General features: G+C 32.9%; 1 protein-coding gene across 1 annotated transcript; it reads left to right on the plus strand.

Annotated features, from left to right (window-relative positions):
* The first annotated feature begins 1,635 nt into the window (after window positions 1-1,635).
* On the plus strand, window positions 1,636-21,992 carry LOC106062266 (zinc finger protein 277-like). Its single transcript, XM_056026969.1, has 13 exons — window positions 1,636-1,689; window positions 4,544-5,519; window positions 5,643-5,734; window positions 5,829-5,911; window positions 6,042-6,133; window positions 6,784-6,848; window positions 6,965-7,010; window positions 8,679-8,811; window positions 15,680-15,762; window positions 17,389-17,488; window positions 17,652-17,744; window positions 20,366-20,493; window positions 20,986-21,992. The coding sequence occupies exons 1-13, from the start codon at window positions 1,644-1,646 to the stop codon at window positions 21,152-21,154; spliced, it is 2,106 nt and encodes a 701-aa protein (XP_055882944.1). The 5' UTR covers window positions 1,636-1,643; the 3' UTR covers window positions 21,155-21,992.
* The last annotated feature ends 376 nt before the right edge of the window (window positions 21,993-22,368 follow it).

Here is a 22,368-nt window from a genome sequence, read left to right on the forward strand (position 1 = left end):
AAATCTGTCACTGGCAATGTCTGAAGCCTCTTCCCACCTGCTCTGAGGACCTCCATGAATGTGTGGCGCCTAGTTGTACTAGGATGTCATCGCAACTCTTATTATGCGTAATTCATTTTGTCGGAGAACATGTCCCGCAAACCTCATGCGACGCTCTGTCACAATCTTACTAAGGGGTCGACTCCCAGTTCGGCAGAGGATCATAGAGCATTGAGAAAGTGGTTTAAACCCGATCTCTATAACTGACTTCTAAAATCTGTTTTAGCCATCTTTGTTGAGCCACATTTAGTGTTTTTCAATTTTGGCAGATGACTATTCACTGCACTTTATTAATTGAGCCCCGCAACTGGTAGAAACGTGTAGCCTCTCTTGAATACGCTCTTGGAATTAAGTGACTTGAGTTTGCTTTAGATTTTATATTGAAAAAATTGAAAATTGAAGTTTTATCGTCAAAATCATCTGTTGGGGGTTTTAAACTAAAAAATCTCTGGAGTTATGGGGGGGGGGAGGTCAAATTCAAAACACCATTTAGCTACGGTAATAGAATTTAGTAACAGTAGTTTGCTTTAGAATAATATTGAAGATAGAGGTTTTTCACCTCAAAACGCTCTGTAGGGAGATTTTAAACTTAAAACCATCTGGAGGGGTTTTAAACTTTAAAAAAAAAAAGCCATCTGTAGGAGAGGTATTTAAACTCAAAACCCCCAATTGTCTTGGCTGCGCTCAAATAATTTTATTGTGTAATTTTCTTTTTTTTTATATTGAAGAGTTATTTTTTAGCTTTCAACTCCACTGGAGGGGAGTTTAAACTCAAAACCCCTTTGAATACACTCATAACATGTTGAGTGTATAATTTGCTTTGTTTTTAATATTAAAGAGGTATTTTTTACCTTCAAACCCCACTGAGGGGGGGGGGGGTTAAACTCAAAACTGAGTCAAAATCCATTTAGCTACGCTCATAACATTTTGAGTGCGTATTTTGCGTTTTTTTTATATACCGGGTATTGAAGACGTATTTTTTAGCTTCAAATCCTACTGAAGAGGGGGTGGGGGTTAACTCAAAGACCCTTTGGCTACGCTCATAGAATTTTGAGTGTGTAAATTTGTTTTTTTATTTTGAAAAGGGGGTTTATCGTAATTTTGGAGGGGGGTTAAAAATAAAAATCTTCCTTAACTGTGCTCTTGAAATTTGGGGGTTTGTAGTTTGCATTTTTCGTTTTGTTTTGTGTTATAGAAGAGTGGAATTTAACTGCGAAAACCCCTGGTAGAGTTTTTAAACTCAAACCCCCCTGGTAGAGGTTTTTAAACTCAAACCCCCCTGGTAGAGGTTTTTAAACTAAAACCCCCCTGGTAGGGTTTTTTAAACTCACCCCCCCCCCCCCGGTAGGGGTTTTAAGCTCAAAAACCCTTGGTAGGGGGTTTTAAACTCAAAACTTCCTTTGCTGTGCTAGGGCAAGTGATAGTTTAGTCTCAAAATCTCACCTAAAATAAACAAAATCAAAGCAAAAAATAAGAAATATTTTAGATCTAGACAAGACCTTAAAGTATATTTTCTTTATAAAATATATAGAAGTTTGGGTTTTAAAAAATTCGTTACGATGTTAGTCTTGAATTCATATTTTTTATTTACTGTCATTCACAAAATGGCGGCCTCCGTTGATGATAGCAACTCCGCAGCTGTCGAGGACGGTTAGAATCCAGTTTATTTTATTTATATTTAGCGTTGCCTAAATTTAGATTCTAGTTAATTTTAGTATTTTTACATATTTTTGAACAAAAAGTAATCCCTTAAGCTATACTAAGTATCACAGACTAAAAACGCAAAATACCTAGGTGTTATAATAAATGAAAAACTATCATGGAATCCACATATTGATGAAACTACAAAAAAATCAAACAAAGCATTAGGATTTATTAAAAGAAATTTCTATAAATCAAATAAGAACATAAAACTAAAATGTTACTTAACCTTGGTTAGGCCAATAATAGAATATGCATCCTCCGTTTGGGACCCCTCAACTCAAATTTGACTAGAGTAACACCTTTAGTAAAATCACTAAATTTAGAAAGCCTTCAGGACAGAAGGCTCAAAAGTAAAGTAGCAATCATACATAAAACACTGAACCATAATCTTCAAATACAAAAACAAAATTTAATAAAATACTCTGAAAGACACAAAGATAAAGGCACATTCCTCGTCCCAAATGCTAGGACAAATTTGTACAAATACTCCTTCTTCCCTAGTGCTATTAGAGCATGGGTTGCCTGAGCTAGCCAGGAAAACCAGTGACTTGGCAGAATTTAAGTCATTGGTTAATATGCATGACTAAATGCATGACGCGTAGGACGTAATCATCTTCTTTTTTGAAGTAACGTCTGTATTATATAAGATAAGAAGATAAGATACTAGGAGAAATAAATTCACAACAATCTGCTTAGTTTTGTCAATTGTGCAATTAGATCTAGATCTATAACTACATAATAATAATTAATATATTTATTATATTCAATATTGGTAATTCTGCAGGAGTTCAAGGGGCAGCCATCTTTGTTACTATTTTGTTATTGTTTATGTTCCAAAGAAATCCCAAGATAGTGTCTTAAAAAATACCAAGCATTAACATTACTTCTGTGTTTTCAAAGCAATGCTATTTTTTCTTTTAATTTTGACTTGTTGTCAATACAATACACAATGCGTTAATTTTTGTTCTGTCTTCTTTTAAATTGTTAAAAATTGTCTATCTATTCTGAATTATTTTTAGACTATATTATTTTTTTTTAACTATATAGAGAATCTAAATTTAACTAGGCCTACAATAAATATCAGCACAGTTTATTACCAAAAATTAATTGACCTTTATAAACTTTATTGCCTTTAAGTTTAAAAACCTTGTCATAGCCATATTAATATAGTTACAATATAGTAATTAGTCTAGTTCTAGCAGTTAGATTATGAGTCTAATTAATAGACTTATTAGGACTAGATGATACCAGTATAGCTAGATCTAGCATATTATGTAGCTTCAAAAATAAAAACAAACAAAAACCCAAATTTGAGAGAAAACCCAAGATACAAGATTACAGTCTAAACAATAACAAAGATGGCTGCCCCTTGAACTCCTGCAGTCAGGTCATCTGCAACTGATAAGGGAATATCAATCATGGATTATGAATATCTTATTATATATCAACATGATCATGATATTCACATTGAGTGACATTGTCATGATAAATGGATGGCTGCCTGGTCGTGCGGTTTCCGCGCTGGACTGTCGTTCGGATTTATCAACGGTTGAGGGTTCAAACCCTGCTTGCTCCCATCCCCCGTCGTCCTGCGGGAGGTTTGGGCTAGGAAGTAAATATCTTCAACTGTGAAGGAACATCCGAAACATATAAATATGTAAAACATTTTACAAGCAAATGATATTATTATAGATCTAAATTATAATTAGTTCTAGATTCTATGTATAATATATTATGATCATATTGTCATTATTGATTTAGATATATCTACTGTGAAGGAACATCCGAAACATGTAAAACATTTTACAAGCAAATGATATTATTATAGATCTAAATTATAATTAGTTCTAGATTCTATATAAAATATATTATGATCATATTGTCATTATTGATTTAGATATATCTACTATCTAGATCAGTAGATCTACTTAATAATATTATAAATGGAATCTAGATTATAAAATCTTATTTAAAAATTCTAATTCTTGTCTTTTAATTTTAAATTAGTTTAAACTTTAAGACAATCTTTCCATAACACTGCTTCCATGCTTGCCATTGCTTTTCAAAATTTCTCTGCTTATATATGATGTCAAAGCCAGTGACGTAGCTAACAGCTAGGGGATTTTAAAATTCTCCATCCCCTCTCACCCTAGCTATGCCACTGGTCAAAGCAAAATACCCTTGCCATGGTCTCAACCTCTCTCTTTCACGAGTCTCCATTATTTCAGTCCTCTCTTCTCAACATTAAATTCTCATTACTTCAGCAATTTTCTCCCTAGTGTCACAGTGACATTCTTGGTCCAGTCTATTTGGACATGGGGAGGGGGGGAAGGGTGTACATTCTACTTTCAGGGGAAATCAGTAAGCTGTTCTTTTTGACTCAACCCTCAGGAATCCTCCGCGCTCCCTTGTAAGTTAACCAAATGATTCATGCCATTTGGCCATACATCAAGGTCAGGCCAATTGTACCTGAACTTGGTCCAGTAATAGAACTCCTCTCCCTTTAGTTTTTCTCTTTCCAATTTTATTTTAATTAAACTTACCCATTCTCTTGACAGTGAAGGGAAAGTGAAGGGGGAGGGACTGAGCAAAATAAACTTTAATAATAAACATTAGTACAGATTAAAATATTAAGTTTTCAAAAGTGTAAAACATTAGTACAGATTAAAATATTTAATCTACATTATGATCTTTAAAGGCTCGTAAGCTTATAAATCATAATGAGGTCTTCTATACAGTTTTTTTAAATGTGAACACCCACCATATATATTTGTCTTAGATTACTGTTTATTTATTTCAGATCCTGTTGAATCAGTTGTCAAGTGTAATATAGAGATGACTGGTCACAGTGAAGGTAAACAAGACCAATTTCTTGAAGGCAAATGTTTATCTCTTCAAGACTGTATCTCTCAAACCAGCCATGGGACAATTGATAATACAAGCTTTAGTACAGTGAGCAGCCAAGGAACTACGAAAGAAAAACCCACTGACGACACAGTTTCTTCTGCTTTGGCTAGCCTTAGGACCAAGGAAGAAATATCATCTAATGCTTTGGCCAGCCATAGAACCATGGAGGAGACATCTGGTGTAGCCTTAATACAAAATCTTCTTCTTCATTCCAATCTAGTCAAGGTGGAATCAGAAGCAAAACTGGGTGATTTAACTTTGCCATGCCACCTCACTCAGGATAAAATTAACAGTCCTGACATTGGCAATAGCACTACAGAGTCAAACGCGCTTAAAAATGAATCTCAGAATAGGAATTGTGAACCTTTAAGAAATTCTGTACAAGACTCTACTGAGCTATGCACCAAATTGCTTAATGATTTAATTCAAGGCATAACACTAACTTCTAAAGCTAAGGAGGATACTGGCAAACATACTAAGAATGATTTCATGAATAATGGGAAGATTTCAGAGCCAAAAGCCAGCAGCCAACCAGCAAGCAGCTCATTAGTGAAAGCTGAAGGTGATGTAGGAAAAACCACAGAAGAAAGACCTGTAAGAGAAATGCTTGTTCGTAGGAAACGTTCAGAAAGCACGGAGACAAGCAGTGAAAATAAACCTGTCTTGGAAACATTAACATTTGGTGCTGTCAAGGAAGATCACTGTGCAAAGCCGGAGAGTGGTAGAGGAGAGGGGGACATGGGTATTTGTCCTTGTGTGCTCTGTGATCGTTCTTACCCTGCTTACAACAAAGAAGATGTTCTAGCTCATCTTGTTTTAATGCACAAATTTGTCATTGCTGATGTGAATTATATTGCTAATCTTCCTGCGTGAGTATTATTTTACAGTTGTTACAATTGTTTTCTGAACATTAATTTTTTAGCTAGTTACATGCAGTGTAATGATGAATACAAGTGATCTTTTTTAGTCTGAAATGAGTGTTATGTTTTCAGTTATCTCAAATATTGGAAGAAAAGAATGGAAGATAAACCAATCACTGAGTTTTGCTCCAAAATTGTGACCAACACTGGAGTCAAAGATGAAGGTAAACAATGGCTTTTTATTTTTATTTGTGTTTGTATATAACCTTTAATTTAGCTTATAAGTAAATGCATATCTCAATGTATTGATGTTTGCAGCACCAAAAGAAGAATTTTTTCTCCTTTGCGATGCTTTGCCTGAAGATAAAGACCTTAGAGAACATCTTCAAAGAAAAAAACTTGTAAGTTGATGAAAAACATTTTTTTTTTAATTGGATAGCTTTTTGTGAATTTTGAACTATTTTCTCAGAACCTTGATGAGAAGGTTGCTAAACCTTGCTAGATTCAGTTATTGATTTGTGTATTCTTCAGGAAGCTGTCCTGGTCCAACAACAACGGGAGAGGGAAGAGACAAAGTTTTGTCGTCAGTGTTTGTTTTGCAAACAGACTTATTGTGGAAACAGGTTTAGTATCTTTTAAATTCTGTTTACAAACAAGAGATAGTTCATTAAGAATTGTTTAGTTCACAGTGCATGCTAAAATCTGAATATTTCATGTGATAGCTTTGAAAACAGAAATTTTTTTGTTTTTTTTAGTTTTTTCTTTTATTATAATTTAAAATGTGTTAAAATTAATTGTTAAATTATTTTAATTGCTTTTTTCTCTTTCATTTCATTTATTTTTCCTCAGAAACAACTGCCTTGTGTTGAATGTGATATTTAACTTGACTAGTCAGTTTTAGATTCACCAAACTAATGCAACAAAAAAAAAACAAGCTCAATTTGTTTTTCTTTTTTATTGTTTTCTAATCCTTGTTACAAAATAATATTGGTAATAAAAAAACTTGTTTTTCTTATTGTAAGTAAAGAGAATTGTTGTGAACTATAGTCTAGACATTTCTTTGAATACTGAATAACATGTTTATTTTTTGTTCATAGAAAGATGACTGCATTAGAATATTTCTAAACTAATTCTACCAACTTTTCAACATAGACAAACAGTTTGCTAATACTTTCTTCTGTTTAACATTAAACCAGTACTTTTGCTAATATGTGCTACTGTTTAACATTAAACCAAAGTCTTGTTTTATTTGATTTGAAATGTGTATCTTTAGGGCAGTGCTGTTTGACCATTTGTTACGTGACCATACATTTCACATGGGTCAGCCAGATAATTTAGGTCAGTTGCATTTTTGTATTTAAAGTTTTATTTTTAGCCATTTTTAAAGATGAAACGAAAGTTATGACATTATTCTTTGTAGAAATATTTGATGAATACTTTACTATTTCTTTCAGTCTTCACAGATGAACTGTTTGATTTGATTCAATCAAAACTTGACAAGTAAGTTTATATTGAATACCATTCTTTCCTTATTGTACTAGCTAATTCGAGTGTTTATAGCGCTCCTAAAATATCCTAAAAAAAATGAAAAGTCTAGATCTAAGTTGGATCTAGTGAAGATAGTTCGCACCTAACATGAAAACTCCATGAATTTTAGTCTATTTAAATCACTTAGATTTAGGTCTAGATATATGATATAGTATCTAATGACTAAGTCTAGACTATTCTAGCTCTACATTCTAAGCTAAATCTAGAATCTAGTGAAGATAATTTTAATGACATAGAAAAAAAACCTAGATTCTAGGAATATCTAGCGAAGATAATTCACACATAACCCGAAAACTCAGTGAATTGTAATGAATTTAATGACTTAGATCTCTAATGAATAGATATATCTACTAATGTCTAGACTACTAAGATCTATTTTCTATGCATAATTTAGAATCTAGTGAAGAAAATTCGCTTACAGCCATGAATTTTAGTGATTTAGATCTAGAAACATCTAGTGTTTAGATTTACATTCTTACCTTGAAAAGTACATGAATTTTAGTGTAGTCTAGGTCTGTGGTAGATTGAGTCATTTTAGTGAAGATGATTTTCACACAGACTCTAAACGTCCGTGAATGTTATTACGTCTGTTAAAGCCAAGGAAAATAGATAGTTGAAAAGACAACATTGTGCTTGAAAAAAACTACGCTAATATGGCATTCCCCACCCCCACCCCGTCCAAAATAAAAAAAATAAAAAAAAACATTCAGTGCACAAATGTTAGCGTCATTCTGAACATATTTTTGCCTTTTATCATATCTACTTTTTAATTTGTTTGTCTGTTGCCTATCATTTTGCCTAAAGTGTCTTTGGAGGGAGGGGGTTTAGGGTCAAAGACTACCCAATAATGCAGCTTTTAAAATATTTTCTCTTATAAGTTAGTTATAACTTTTCTGGATCAATGAACTTTTTACTAAAATGAAGTATGTTTATTTAGTACTATCTACAAGTAAAGTTACAGACATACAACTAGGCCTATATATTACAGGCTCTGTTTATGAGTGGAATTTAAGCACAGTTTCTAGGAGTATATAACATAATTTCCTTAAATACACACCAGGACTAGAGTTTCTATAAGATTAAAAAAAAATGTACATTTCCAACTCTGACAATATACATTATGTAGACATTAAAAATGTTTCTTTAAAAAAAACTGGAACAGTAAACATTTTGTAATTTTTTTAAAAATCTTTGAATACAAATTTTTAAAAAATTTGATCTTTTAGGTTTTGGGATGACATTCAAGTTGTTACTTGATTATAAGATAACTTGTGTTACATTTTGGACATATCACAGTTAATGACATTGTTTCTTTTCTGGACGGGATGTTGGCAGGATATTTATCTCCACATTCAAATACCAATAAATAATATAAAAAATGTCTAGTTTTATGTTTTTCATTGTATAACATGCACACACACACATGTATATTATGTGTGTATATATATATATATATATATATATGCATGTGCGTGCTTGTGTTGTCATACATTTCCTCCTTTAAAAGACCTAGTTGAACATCCTAAAATTTTGCTATGAAAAAGAGCTACTAACTTTGTAATTCTAAATGTGAAGTCTGTATGCCATTGAATACCATTCTTTTCATTTTTGTTGTAATAGTCAGCTATGTCTCTTCTGTGAGAAATCCTTCAAAGACAAAGCCAGTTTAAGAGAGCACATGAGAAAGAAGCAGCATCGCAAAATTAACCCTAAGAACAAAGAATATGATAAATTCTACATCATTAACTATATGGTAAATGTTGTGTGTGTGTTTTGTTTTATTTTTATGATTTGATTAATAGCATTAAAAAAAAACTTTGATAATTTGGAGGAATGAATATTTATTGAAATGGTTTAAATTAAATAAAAAATTACAACCTGTCAATGATCATCAATGGTGTTGATGTCACCTTCTAAGATGGTGTTACTGTCACGATCAGACTTGAACTATATTGCACCATCAATGGTCGTGATTGCCGAGGATCTTGAAATGATCTTTCGATAAGATGATCATATAGAAGTAGACAGATCTATGTTGATAATACGATCATACAGAATATTGCCAATTGATAAAAGGATCATCTAGGTCTAGGAGTTACAACTTGACAAATATGATCTAAGTACGATCTAAATTCAATGAAGAAACTTCTCTTCATTCAAAAACAATTACTTTAATTAATAACTTGAAAACACTATACACAAATAGTTACAATGCTTAAATGTACTGGAATAACTGATCTATTCAATAATATATCTGAGTCTTGATACGAATAAAATATATATTCTTAACTACATACAAGTTAGATCTTATCCCTACAAATCTATACACACGACTTTAGTACATCTTTACACTAACACCTTCCGTACAAGACTGACTGGGAGCTACACGCTTCATCCGGGCTTTAGAGCGTCATCACGTGATCAACAACCTTCTCTTGGAAAACCAACCAATAAATGCAGCCCAACATAATAATTAACATTTTGAAACCAATGAAATTCATTTCGAAAATGAAAGTTATACAAGGCTGGTTTTTCCCGATGTATTTGACCTTGCCGGCAGACCTTGGCTGATACAGTGTACGTGACATATTACCCCCCGCTATCTTAAGCATTTGTATGGTAATAGAAATGCGTTAAAATAATACATGTAAAATGTCATCATTTTAAAATATAAAAAACAAGCCTGGCATTACCCGCGGCCTGCGGGTCTAAGTTTGTGTTTACTAATGTAGTGGATTGGATTTAGATGTATGTAAAACTTAGCTAATGATCCTTTCACGTTATTTCTCTTTCGCTACGAAAATAAAATTAGTTTTGCGAAAATGGGTTTACCCGAAGTCGATACATTCTTATCTATTAAAAAGGAAAAGAGCGATAGCTTTGTTAAATGAATGGGATTATAAAGTGAACAATTAAACGAAATAATTTTTAGTACGCGATTCATGAATGAATATAGATCTAGGTCTATCTCAACTCGGCTTCGCAGCTTTCGTAAACGAATGTAGCTTTAGAAAACCAAATTTGAATGTTTATTTGATCAAAATATGAAATGAATGGACTTTAATTAATATGTTTATGTGTTAAAGTATAAAACTATCTGTGCGAAGAGAAGTTTTATCATCTTAGAGTTGAATTAGAGTTTTAGATCTAGGGATGGGATTATAAAGTAAACAATTAAACGAATTAATATTTAGTACGCGATTCATTACGGAATTGTCTAATGAAAGAATGTTCGTCAGGAAATCTGTAATCACAGATATAAGGAACTAATTAATGTAAAAAATGCTTTTGAAACACAAAATTGAAGGTTAATTTTATTATATAATGAAATCAATTGATCTTCTTTTGTCTTTTCATGTGTCAAAGTTAAAAACTATCTGCGCAAAGTGTATTTCTTAAAATTAGATCTAGGTCTAAATCCTTTCTATCTTTTCTCATGTCAACATTGTAGACATGGCCTAGATCCATAAAATACTATAGCTGTAATAGAGTCGGACAACTTTATTTTTTTTGAGGGTCTTAAGTTTGTTTTAGGGCTACAATACATACACTACGGTCTAAGTTGGTACCCAAGGAACATTTCTGCCTAGTTTTATCAAGATTGGTCAAGCGGTTTTGATGTCTATAAGTAACATACATCCATACATACATACCCCTCACATTCTACTTTATAATATAGAAATAATTATGACATTATAACTCATTTGGTTAGTTCTAATGTAAAAATGTGTACATGGAAAAATATATTGAAAAATTGAAATAGAAAAAATAATTGTGATAGTACATGACAATCTTATGAGAAAATAATACTCAATGTGATCAATCTTCTAAATAATAATACTCAATGTGATATAAATCTCAACATGTGTGAAGCAATGAAAAATTCCAATTGTCTGTCATGTATCTGTACTATAATAATAGGATATATGCAATAATATTCGACCTGAAATAAAATGCTCATGATTTAAAATTAAGATGACTAATGCATGTCATATGCAATGATGCTGAAACATAATAAACAAAGTATCTTGAATGAGTGACCTTCCTCAGTGGGTTGCTTGGTGCTGAAAACAAATGTAACAATTTGATATAGAACACCTGTGGAAAAATGAGTAGACAAATTAATTAATTAATTAAATATAACTGGATAATGTTCTTCCTTGACGAGTATGAATGATAATGAATCAAGTGACACTAAATATGCTATAGTACATATGTAAAGTAGAAATGTAAAGTTCCGAACCCTTCTGAATTGCCGTCATGGATGTGCATGTGCGTTTTCTAAACTTGAAGAAAAGGTCTTTCAGTTTATGAAGCTGTTGTCTCCATGTCATATTGATCTCACAGATAATGTCTGATTGAACCGTGTTTGAGTTTGGTGAAAATAAGAACTGTCCGAAACCAAAACTCAATTTTCTGGTTGATGAACTTTGACGCTGTAGAACAATGGTAGCAGAATGCAATGACTGAACATATCTGAGTTCAATCGGTCAATAAAGCTATGTTGAAGAAGTTCATTTGTTCCTTTCTGAAGAAAAGTTGCCCCTTGAGTAGAAGGAGGATGAAACTTGGTGTTGTCAATTTTGTTGCTCTCTGAGTTGCTTTCAAATTGCAAGACTGGAAATGTTTCAGAAACACCGGTAAAGAAATCTGCATGGTCTGGAAACACTTTAGTGTCCTTCACTTTCTGTAGTGCTACGTCATCCATAGTGATGACCTTGGGAATGTCAAATTGATTTGATGTTGATATGTCATCCAGAGTGATGACCTTTGGAATGTCAATTTGATTTGATGCTGTTAATGAAACATCTATCTCAGGAATGGATGTTGATGACGTTTCTTCTTCTTCTTCAGGGATAGTAGCTAAGCTTGTAAAATGTTCAACTTCTGCTTTGATGTCTTCATTATCTGTTTCATGGTAATGTTCAAACATATGAACATGAAATACTCTGGTAAACTTGTTGACATTGATTTCATAAAGCAGGTTGGAAATCTTTCTGGTGATGTGAAAAGGACCTTGCCATTTGTAGTACAGCTTGTTACTCAAATCTGGTAACAGTATATTGACTTTATCTCCTTGATCAAACTGTCTTGATTTCATGTGTTCATGTACTATTCTTTGACTTTCAATGTTCTTGGTTGTAATGGCTTCTTTAGTTGACTCACATTCTTTCAAATGAGGAATACTTGTATGAGTGGTAGAGTCAAGTTGAACTGTTTTCCTTTTGTCTGTTATAGCCAAAATTGATTGAAGATAAGTATCTGCTTCTGGTTCATGAAACTTGTCTTGATTGTAGCAAAAATGTTCAATGCATACCATAGTATTTGATGCAGGTGCAGTCTTATCCAAGTCTTGATGTATGAAGTCATCATCAATGGTTAGGGATGGGAAAGTACTTGGTAGAATTGGGCATGTATTGTCAGGTAGGGATGGGCATGTAGTGGCAGGTAGGGATGGACATGTAGTAGGCAGTGATGTCCCTGTAGATTTGCTTGAGTCATGATGCATAGATTCATTGTCAATTCTGACTTTGTAGTCTTGTTCTTTCTTTGTTTTGATTGATTTAGATTGCTTTTGACTTTGCTTCTTTTTAAGTTTGTCTCTTTTACAATCTGGACAATTGTTAACATATTTCTTGACATCTTTGTTCAAGCTAGGCCAATAATATTCTTTGGCAATTCTCTTCTTAGTACTTGTTACACTCATATGTTTGGTGTAATGAAACTCATGCTTTGCTTCAATTATTTGTTTTCTGAACTTCTTTGGTACATATATTTGTTCAATTACATTGCACTTGTGAAAAGAAGTCTTCTTGAGAAATCCATCTTCAAAATATACCGCACTGCATCCCAATGAAGCTTCCTGGTATAATAATGTTAATGTTGCATCATTCTTTTGTTCAGCTTTGAATTCAGTATTTTTCAATTCTAATAATTCTCGTTTTAGTTCTTCTTGCCGTTTTCTGTGAAGTTCAATGTATTGTAAATCTGTTCTATATTCATTTGTAACTTCTTGTACATTATTTAGATCTAAATCTTCTTTCATTTCTTCTTGTTTCATGTAACATGTATCTTTTATGACTTGTGACTTTGTGTCTTCATTGTGAAAATATTCCATAATATTCCATAGTCTCATTCTTTCATCATGATCTGCTATGTTGCGATGAATTGCGTCTATTTGAGATTGATGACCTTTTAATTCTTCTTCCAACTTGAGTATTTTTTGTATTTCAAGTTTCATTTTTGCTCTTTCATATTGTCTTTTTTTTTCTGCTTCTTGTCTTTGTTTTTCTGATTTTTCATCTTCTTTTGCTCTGAGTAAGTCAAGTTCCTTTGAAGCCCATGTTGCTTGTTCATGTGAAGGTATATTGAGTTTCCTTGCTTTCTCGAGTTGTTCTGCCCATGTTGGTATTGTGTTTATCCACACCATGTTAAAATATTTATTGAATTGAGTATATGAACTTGAATATACAAATATAGATCCAGTACTGTTTTGAATATAACAATGTTAGTTATGCGTATTAGGCTATGATGTAGAACTTTGTTTTACAGTAGAAGTACTACTGGAGTCGTTGTAGGAAGTGTAGATGTATGGAACCGTATCAGGTTAATAAAATATTGCTGAGCCGTACAAGGCTATGAACTTTTTCTCACTTGAGATTGTAGATCTAGTATAACTTGTAGTATTAAAGTCGTCGTTCTGTACGATTGACTTGATATCATTTAGTAGAAAAATGTCTACTTGATAGCTTATAGTGCCAGGTAATTGCTACTGGGCTTATCTATAATAATAATGATGTCAGTTGAATGATACTTGATAGATTATAGTGCCAGGTAATTGCTACTGGGCTTATCTATAATAATAATGATGTCAGTTGACTGATACTTGATAGATTATAGTGCCAGGTAATTGCTACTGGGCTTATCTATAATACTAATGATGCCAGTTAAATGATACTGGGCTTATCTACTGTGTCAGTTGAATAATACTGGGCTTATGTTATGCCAGAACTGGGCTTATGTTATGCCAGCTAAATATTACTGGGCTTATATATCATGCCAGTTAAATAATATTGGTCTTATTGCCAATGCCAATACAATATAATAATATTAGATCTCGAGAGTTATAGTGAAAACTCTATCGTAGATCTATATCTATGATAAAATAAGATATCGATAACCAAACTGACCTTTGAACACAGTAGAACTATTCTCAAGTTGAAGAAAATCGAAGTGTTGTAATTGACGAAGTTTCGAAAAATGTTTCCTTAGATCATGAAAAAAAAATTTTTTTTTTTTTTAATGATCTTTTTGATGATCTTTTGATAACCTTGTGATGACCTTTATCGAGTGTCGGAGGTGCCAGATGTCATGATCTTTAATGGTGTTGATGTCACACTCTAAGATGGTGTTACTGTCACGATCAGACTTGAACTATATTGCACCATCAATGGTCGTGATTGCCGAGGATCTTGAAATGATCTTTCGATAAGATGATCATATAGAAGTAGACAGATCTCTGTTGATAATACGATCATACAGAATGTTGCCAATTGATAAAAGGATCATCTAGGTCTAGGAGTTACAACTTGACAAATATGATCTAAGTACGATCTAAATTCAATGAAGAAACTTCTCTTCGTTCAAAAACAATTACTTTAATTAATAACTTGAAAACACTATACACAAATAGTTACAATGCTTAAATGTACTGGAATAACTGATCTATTCAATAATATATCTGAGTCTTGATACGAATAAAATATATATTCTTAACTACATACAAGTTAGATCTTATCCCTACAAATCTATACACAAGACTTTAGTAAATCTTTACACTAACACCTTCCGTACAAGATTGACTGGGAGCTACACGCTTCATCCGGGCTTTAGATCGTCATCACGTGATCAACAACCTTCTCTTGCAAAACCAACCAATAAATGCAGCCCAACATAATAATTAACATTTTGAAACCAATGAAATTCATTTCGAAAATGAAAGTAATACAAGGCTGGTTTTTCCTGAGGTATTTGACCTTGCCGGCAGACCTTGGCTGATACAGTGTACGTGACACAACCTATGGATGTTGTTTTAAATGTCTTGATTTTGGTTCAGATTTCAAAAGTGGGTTGAGCCAGAAAATAAAATTAGAACAAGACTAGATCTGGATTGTATATCATTTCTACTAGTTAGTGGGCTAAATACAATCACAAAGTTAAGATGAAATTATGAAATGAAACTTTTACATTTCCAGAAAAAAAAAATGATAATTTAAAAAATTAGAATCTAGATTTATACTAATAGAGAATTTTAGCACACTTGGTTATCAGATAGGCTTATTATCAATATACTTAATGAAACATATACATTTTTTTAGGTTTTATTTACTTCTTCTGTTAAAAATCTGTTGCCATATTAGTGACTTGTCTGGAAAATATCAAATAAATGTGTGGAATTCCTTTTTCACAAAAGTTGTGTGTAGAGCATTACATTTGATACTACCATTTCAAAAATGCTTGATTCACAAAAGTTGTGTGTGTAGAGCATTTTGTTCTACCATTTCAAAAATTCTTGACTTCTGAGTTACTTTCAAAAGCCTTTTTTTTTTTTTTTTTTTCAGGAAATGGGTAAAAATTGGGAAAGCTTACAATCAGAAGATAATCGACTTTTGAAAACTTCTGAAAAAGGATCTGATGAAGAAGAGTATGTTCTGGTGTCTATCACATGAAATAAATATTAACATTCACTTATATATCCACTAGTCATGGGACTGAGTTGTAGTAAAGATTTAAATACATTCAATAGTCATGGGACTGAGTTGTAGTAAAGATTTAATTACATTCACTAGTCATGGGACTGAGTTGTAGTAAAGATTTAATTACATCCACTAGTCATGGGACTGAGTTGTAGTAAAGATTTAATTACATCCACTAGTCATGGGACTGAATTGTAGTAAAGATTTAATTACATCCACTAGTCATGGGACTGAGTTGTAGTAAAGATTTAATTACATCCACTAGTCATGGGACTGAGTTGTAGTAAAGATTTAATTACATCCACTAGTCATGGGACTGAGTTGTAGTAAAGATTTAATTACATCCACTAGTCATGGGACTGAGTTGTAGTAAAGATTTAATTACATCCACTAGTCATGGGACTGAGTTGTAGTAAAGATTTAATTACATTCAATAGTCATGGGACTGAGTTGTAGTAAAGATTTAATTACATTCAATAGTCATGGGACTGAGTTGTAGTAAAGATTTAATTACATCCACTAGTCATGGGACTGAGTTGTAGTAAAGATTTAATTACATCCACTAGTCATGGGACTGAGTTGTAGTAACGATTTAAATACATTCAATAATCATGGGACTGAGTTGTAGTAAATATTTAATTACATTCAATAGTCATGGGACTGAGTTGTAGTAAAGATTTAATTACATCCACTAGTCATGGGACTGAGTTGTAGTAAAGATTTAATTACATCCACTAGTCATGGGACTGAGTTGTAGTAAAGATTTAAATACATTCAATAATCATGGGACTGAGTTGTAGTAAAGATTTAAATACATTCAATAGTCATGAGACTGAGGTAAAGATTTAAATACATTCAATAATCATGGGACTGAGTTGTAGTAAAGATTTAAATACATCCACTAGTCATGGGACTGAGTTGTAGTAAAGATTTAAATACATTCAATAGTCATGAGACTGAGGTAAAGATTTAAATACATTCAATAGTCATGAGACTGAGGTAAAGATTTAATTACATCCACTAGTCATGGGACTGAGTTGTAGTAAAGATTTAAATACATTCAATAGTCATGAGACTGAGGTAAAGATTTAAATACATTCAATAGTCATGAGACTGAGGTAAAGATTTAATTACATCCACTTGTCATGGGACTGGGTTGTAGTAAAGATTTAATTACATTCAATAGTCATGGGACTGAGTTGTAGTAAAGATTTAAATACATTCAATAGTCATGGGACTGAGTTGTAGTAAAGATTTAATTACATCCACTAGTCATGGGACTGAGTTGTAGTAAAGATTTAATTACATCCACTAGTCATGGGACTGAGTTGTAGTAAAGATTTAAATACATCCACTAGTCATGGGACTGAGTTGTAGTAAAGATTTAATTACATTCAATAGTCATGGGACTGAGTTGTAGTAAAGATTTAATTACATTCAATAGTCATGGGACTGAGTTGTAGTAAAGATTTAATTACATTCAATAGTCATGGAACTGAGATAAAGATTTAAATGTGTCCATTAGTCATGGGACTGGGGTGTGTAGTAAAGATTCAAAAATTTCTCTGTTTCAGTGAATGGTCTGGATGGGAAGAAGACTCCCAATGTAAAGTTGTTTGCTTGTTCTGTGATACATCATTAGCAGTACAGTCAGAACTTCAGAAACACATGAAGGTAATGTGAAGCCAAATGTCTCTAGTCACTTTGTCTCATCCTAGAATGCTGTGTGTGTGCAGTTTGGTAGGTGTAGTGGCAAGTTTGTTTTAGGGTTCAATGTTTATTGCGCGTTGTATTTTTAAAATTATTTTTTAAACTCTATGCACTGTATTTCATTCAGGATAATCATGGTTTTGATCTATTGGAGGTAAACCATAAACTTCAACTGAATTTCTATCAAAAAGTCAAGCTCATAAATTACATTAGGCGCCAGGTAAAACGATGGATTTGATCTCTTAATTTATTGTTGTTTTCTAAGAATTGTAATCATTTTCTCCAATGACATTTCAAAGAAATAAGCACTAAATTATTTAAATTGTTCATATTTCCTGCTTTGTTCATTTTTCAGAATAGTTATAAAACACTTAAATGATTCTTTAGACACAAAATATTTATAACATTGTATTCTTTTTGAAATATATGAACATTTCTCCATTTTGAAGGCAAACAAATCATCAACTTATTGAAAGTCTAAAAGGTGTACTCTCCCTTTTCCACATTGTTTAGACCAGTGTTTCTCACACTAGTGTGCTGCAATGACATTCCCACTTACAACGACCAGTACTAGTAGTGGATCACTCCATTATGGCGGAATGGGGTGTTAGCTCTTCAGGTTATGGAATTGTCCACATTACATATATTATTATAATGACTAAAAGTTGGCCGCTTTAGCAGACGCACAGCAGTTCTTGAACTGGTAACGATAATAATAAGCGATGTGTTTCATGTAAATTTGTTAGGTGTATGCTTATAATAACAAATTATCAATAAGCATTATTCATTGTTATCCATAAAGAAATACGTTAGCAAGAATGAAACTGCGAAAGTGTTAAATGAAAAGCAAGGAACCAAACGAAGGTACAAAGAAGATTACATCGGATATGGTTTCATATCTTCTGGACTTGAAGATGCTCCATTGCCATTCTGTCTGATCTGCACTGCAATGCAACTCTGTCGAGTGGGGCACTTGTTCCAAGCAAAGTGAAGAGACACTTGGAAATAAAATATCCAGCTGTAAAAGCGCAACCGAAGGAATACTTGAAAAACATCAGGGCTCAACAAAATAAACAAGCTAAGAAACTTAAGAACTACCTAAAGCTGCCAGAAAAGGGATTGATAACAAGTTATAAGGTTGCTCAGTTATTAGCAAAACGCAAGAAAGCACACCCAGAGGCTGAATCAGTCATTGCACCAGCTTTAGCAATAGTTGTTGAAACTATCCTTGGACCCGATGCCTCCGAAAAAATTAAAAAAGTTCCTTTGTCAAATGATACTATCTCGCGCAGAATTGAAGACTTATCGTCAGATTTACAAGATCAAATCTGTGAACACTTCGACGTGACTGACAATGAAGTGTCTCTGCTGTGGTCTCTTCAAGTTGATGAATCCACTGACGTTAGCGGCAAAGCCCAGCTGCTAGCTTTTATTCGATTCATAAAGGATGAAAAATGTGTCAACGAATTCTTATTTTGAAAAGACTTACCAACTACGACCAAAGGCTAAGATATTTTCAATGTGTTGAACGAAAACATTTTGCTCTTCAAACTACTGTGGAAAAACTGTGTCAGCGCTTGCACCGATGGCTGTCCTTCCATGCAGGGAAATAGAAAGGGATTCGTCACTCTTGTGCTTCAAGAAAATCCAAATGTATTAGTTGTTCACTGCATGATCCACAGAGAAGCTCTTGCCTTCAAATCTTTACCGAAAGATTTGATGTCTGCTCTGGATCAAGTAATTGAAGTTGTAAACTTCATCAAATCTCGACCGCTTGCATCCCGACTTTTCTCTCAGCTCTGTGAAGCAAAGGATTCAGACTTCAAATGTCTCCTGTATCACACCAACGTTCGTTGGCTCTCCAGGGGAAAAGTGTTAAAGCGTTTCGTCCAACTCAAGGCTGAGTTGATTTCATTCTTGGAGGCTGAAAAAAAAGACTTTGGTTTTTCTATTCATGACGAGATCTGGTGGGTTAAGGTGACATTTCTCTCTGATTTATTTGACAAATTAAATTAATTGAATTAAAGTCTTCAAGGACCATCAGAAACCATCATCACTGCATCCTCAAAACTGAAATCATTTGGTGAAAAATTGTCTTTGTGGCAAAGTAAGATCTCGAAAGGAGTCTTCGACTGCTTTCCTACTTACAAAGAATGTGCTTCAAATAAAGAAATCACCCCCAAAATTCTGGACACTTTGACACACTTGCAGTCAGCATTGCAGTATTACTTTCCAACAGTTGGAAGTAATGAATATGGATATGTCAGCTATCCATTTGGAAACAATAAAGCTACAAATCTGACAACTGAAGAAGCAGAGTAGCTCATTGATTTAAAAAACGATGCAGTTCTTAAGTCAAGTTTTGCAGAGAAAAGCCTGGATGTGTTTTGGATTTCAATCAACAAGTTATATCCTGCAATCAGTTTAAAAGCAATCAAAGTAATTCTTCCATTTGCATCTTCATGGTTTTGTGAGTTTGGATTTTCAGCACTGACTGAAATCAAATCTAAGACAAGAGAGAGACTTCTTACAAAAGACGACGAAATGCGAGTTTGTCGACTCTGGAGCCTCGATTTGATCGCATTTGCTCTCAAAAACAGGCACACCGTTCACATTAAATGTAATACTTAAAAACGGGTAAAATCTTTTTTTTTTCGTTTTATTTTAAAACAACTGTTGCTCTTCGTGGTGTGCCGCGAAATTTTTGTAGTTTTTTACTGTGCCGCCAGACAAAAAAGTTTGAGAAACACTGGTTTAGACTATTCATTGATACTTTTAAAGTAGTAAAAAAGATTTTCCATGTTTGTCTTTTGTATGTTTCAGTATTCATTGTATTTTCAGATTTACCATAAGACTTGTTATGGATGCCAAGAGACATTCTCAGATAAAGAATCTCTGACTAGTCACATGGAACATTTCCCAGAGCATCTAAAGAAAGTACCGGATGCTGCTGTGTGGGACCAACCGCAGTAAGTACTATGTTCCACTTGTATTAAAATTCAAGTGTTCCTTTTCATAGTTTTCAATTGCAACAAGCTTAGAGCTGATGCCATATTGTTCTTTTATCTTTCTACTTCAAACATATTCCATTTAAACAAAATTGTCTAGCTATACTGCATAGATCTAATCTTAATTACCATTGTTAGGCAAAGTTGTGTTATTTGAAACCAATTTTTAATTTCATTGTTCAATAAAAATTATTTTAACTAGATTTTTTTTAGTCATCATTTAAGAATATATATTCTGTGTACCTTACAAATAATCTTGTTTTATATAAGGTCAATTATGTTACAGTTAAACATCATAGAAATAGTCATGTTATTGACTGTCACTTTTTAAAATCATTGTTTTATTTCTCTCATTTACTGTTTTAAATTGTTTTATTTCTCTCATTTACTGTTAGTTTGAAATCTGAAAATGTGGTTTGATAGTTATGTTCTGAACACTTCTTTTTGTTTCAGATATTTCTTCCCCACCTATGAAGATGACACATTGTTGTGTCAGTTAGATGATGATGATGATGGAGCCTCTGGAGATGCCCTTGGAGTGACAGTCATTGCTGAAGATATCACAATCCCAGAAACTATTTTGCATGATCAGAAATTGATAAGAGATCTAACTAAAGCATAGCACCAGGACTGTGACATCTGTCAGTGCCATCAATTGAACAGTTATTCATGACTTGTGCTATTCCATGGAAGGGTCTGCATTTATCTGTGTTTGTTCACTGTTAGTGTTTTCATTTCCTGCTGTGTTCAAACAAATAACACATATCTTGTCAGTTTTTAATGCATTGTATACAAAGTGTGTATACATCATTTCAAAGTGAAATATTGAGTTGTATCCGTTGTTGGGATGATCTTTAAGGACATTTACTCTGATGACTCCTCTGCATCAACATTTAGTTGATTCATTCTACAATTGGTTCACATCAGATTTAACTTTTTTTTTTCTTTACCAATAGATTTAGACATTATTATCTCATTGATTGTTAAATGGTTTCACATTTCCTTTTTTGTTTTTTAATCTGAGTGAATCCTGTATCCATCTGATCTTACATTTTGTAGTTGTGTGAATTGTTTACAGAACTTATCATTGTATCATGCAATGTTTCATCTGTTGTTGTTTTTATATGGCATCTCTAAATATATTTTTTTCTAATTATTTACTAAAGTAAAACCTTCAAAAAATTGGGCTATTCTCAAAAAAAAATTTTTTTGATTTAATTAATTAGTTCCATATACAAACAAAAAGAGTCAAAACTTTTTATGATCTTTTTTTTTATTGGAAGCTAATAGAACAAAAATGTTTTGTAAAGTTGTACATCCCAGAGACTACAAAACTGAATGACTTACTTCCCAGCTAGGAAACATTGTCCATTTTGTTTATTTAGACCTGAAGCCTCTCCTAGTTCTACCGTCTTTTTGTTGGTTTATAATGTCTGCTAATAAATCTATTTTCATCACTTTATCTCTTGTTGTTTCATCACTTGTTGTTTCATCACTTCATCACTTGTTGTTTCATCACTTCATCTCTTGTTGTTTCATCACTTCATTTCTTGTTGTTTCATCACTTCATCTCTTGTTGTTGTTTCATCACTTCATCTCTTGTTGTTTCATCACTTCATCTCTTGTTGTTTCATCACTTCATCTCTTGTTGTTGTTTCATCACTTGTTGTTGCTTCATCACTTCTTGTTGTTTCATCACTTCATCTCTTGTTGTTTCATCACTTCATCTCTTGTTGTTGTTTCATCACTTGTTGTTGCTTCATCACTTGTTGTTTCATCACTTCATCTCTTGTTGTTGTTTCATCACTCTCTCTCTTGTTGTTGTTTCATCACTTG

Source organism: Biomphalaria glabrata, chromosome 4 (assembly GCF_947242115.1).
Source record: "Biomphalaria glabrata chromosome 4, xgBioGlab47.1, whole genome shotgun sequence".
Lineage (NCBI taxonomy): Eukaryota > Metazoa > Mollusca > Gastropoda > Planorbidae > Biomphalaria > Biomphalaria glabrata.

Coding starts and splice junctions, on each gene's coding strand:
- LOC106062266 (XM_056026969.1), top strand. CDS start 1,644: ATGGCGGCCTCCGTTGATGATAGCAACTCCGCAGCTGTCGAGGACG. Junction 1,690..4,543: donor CTCCGCAGCTGTCGAGGACG/GTTAGAATCCAG, acceptor TATTTATTTCAG/ATCCTGTTGAATCAGTTGTC. Junction 6,849..6,964: donor GGGTCAGCCAGATAATTTAG/GTCAGTTGCATT, acceptor TATTTCTTTCAG/TCTTCACAGATGAACTGTTT.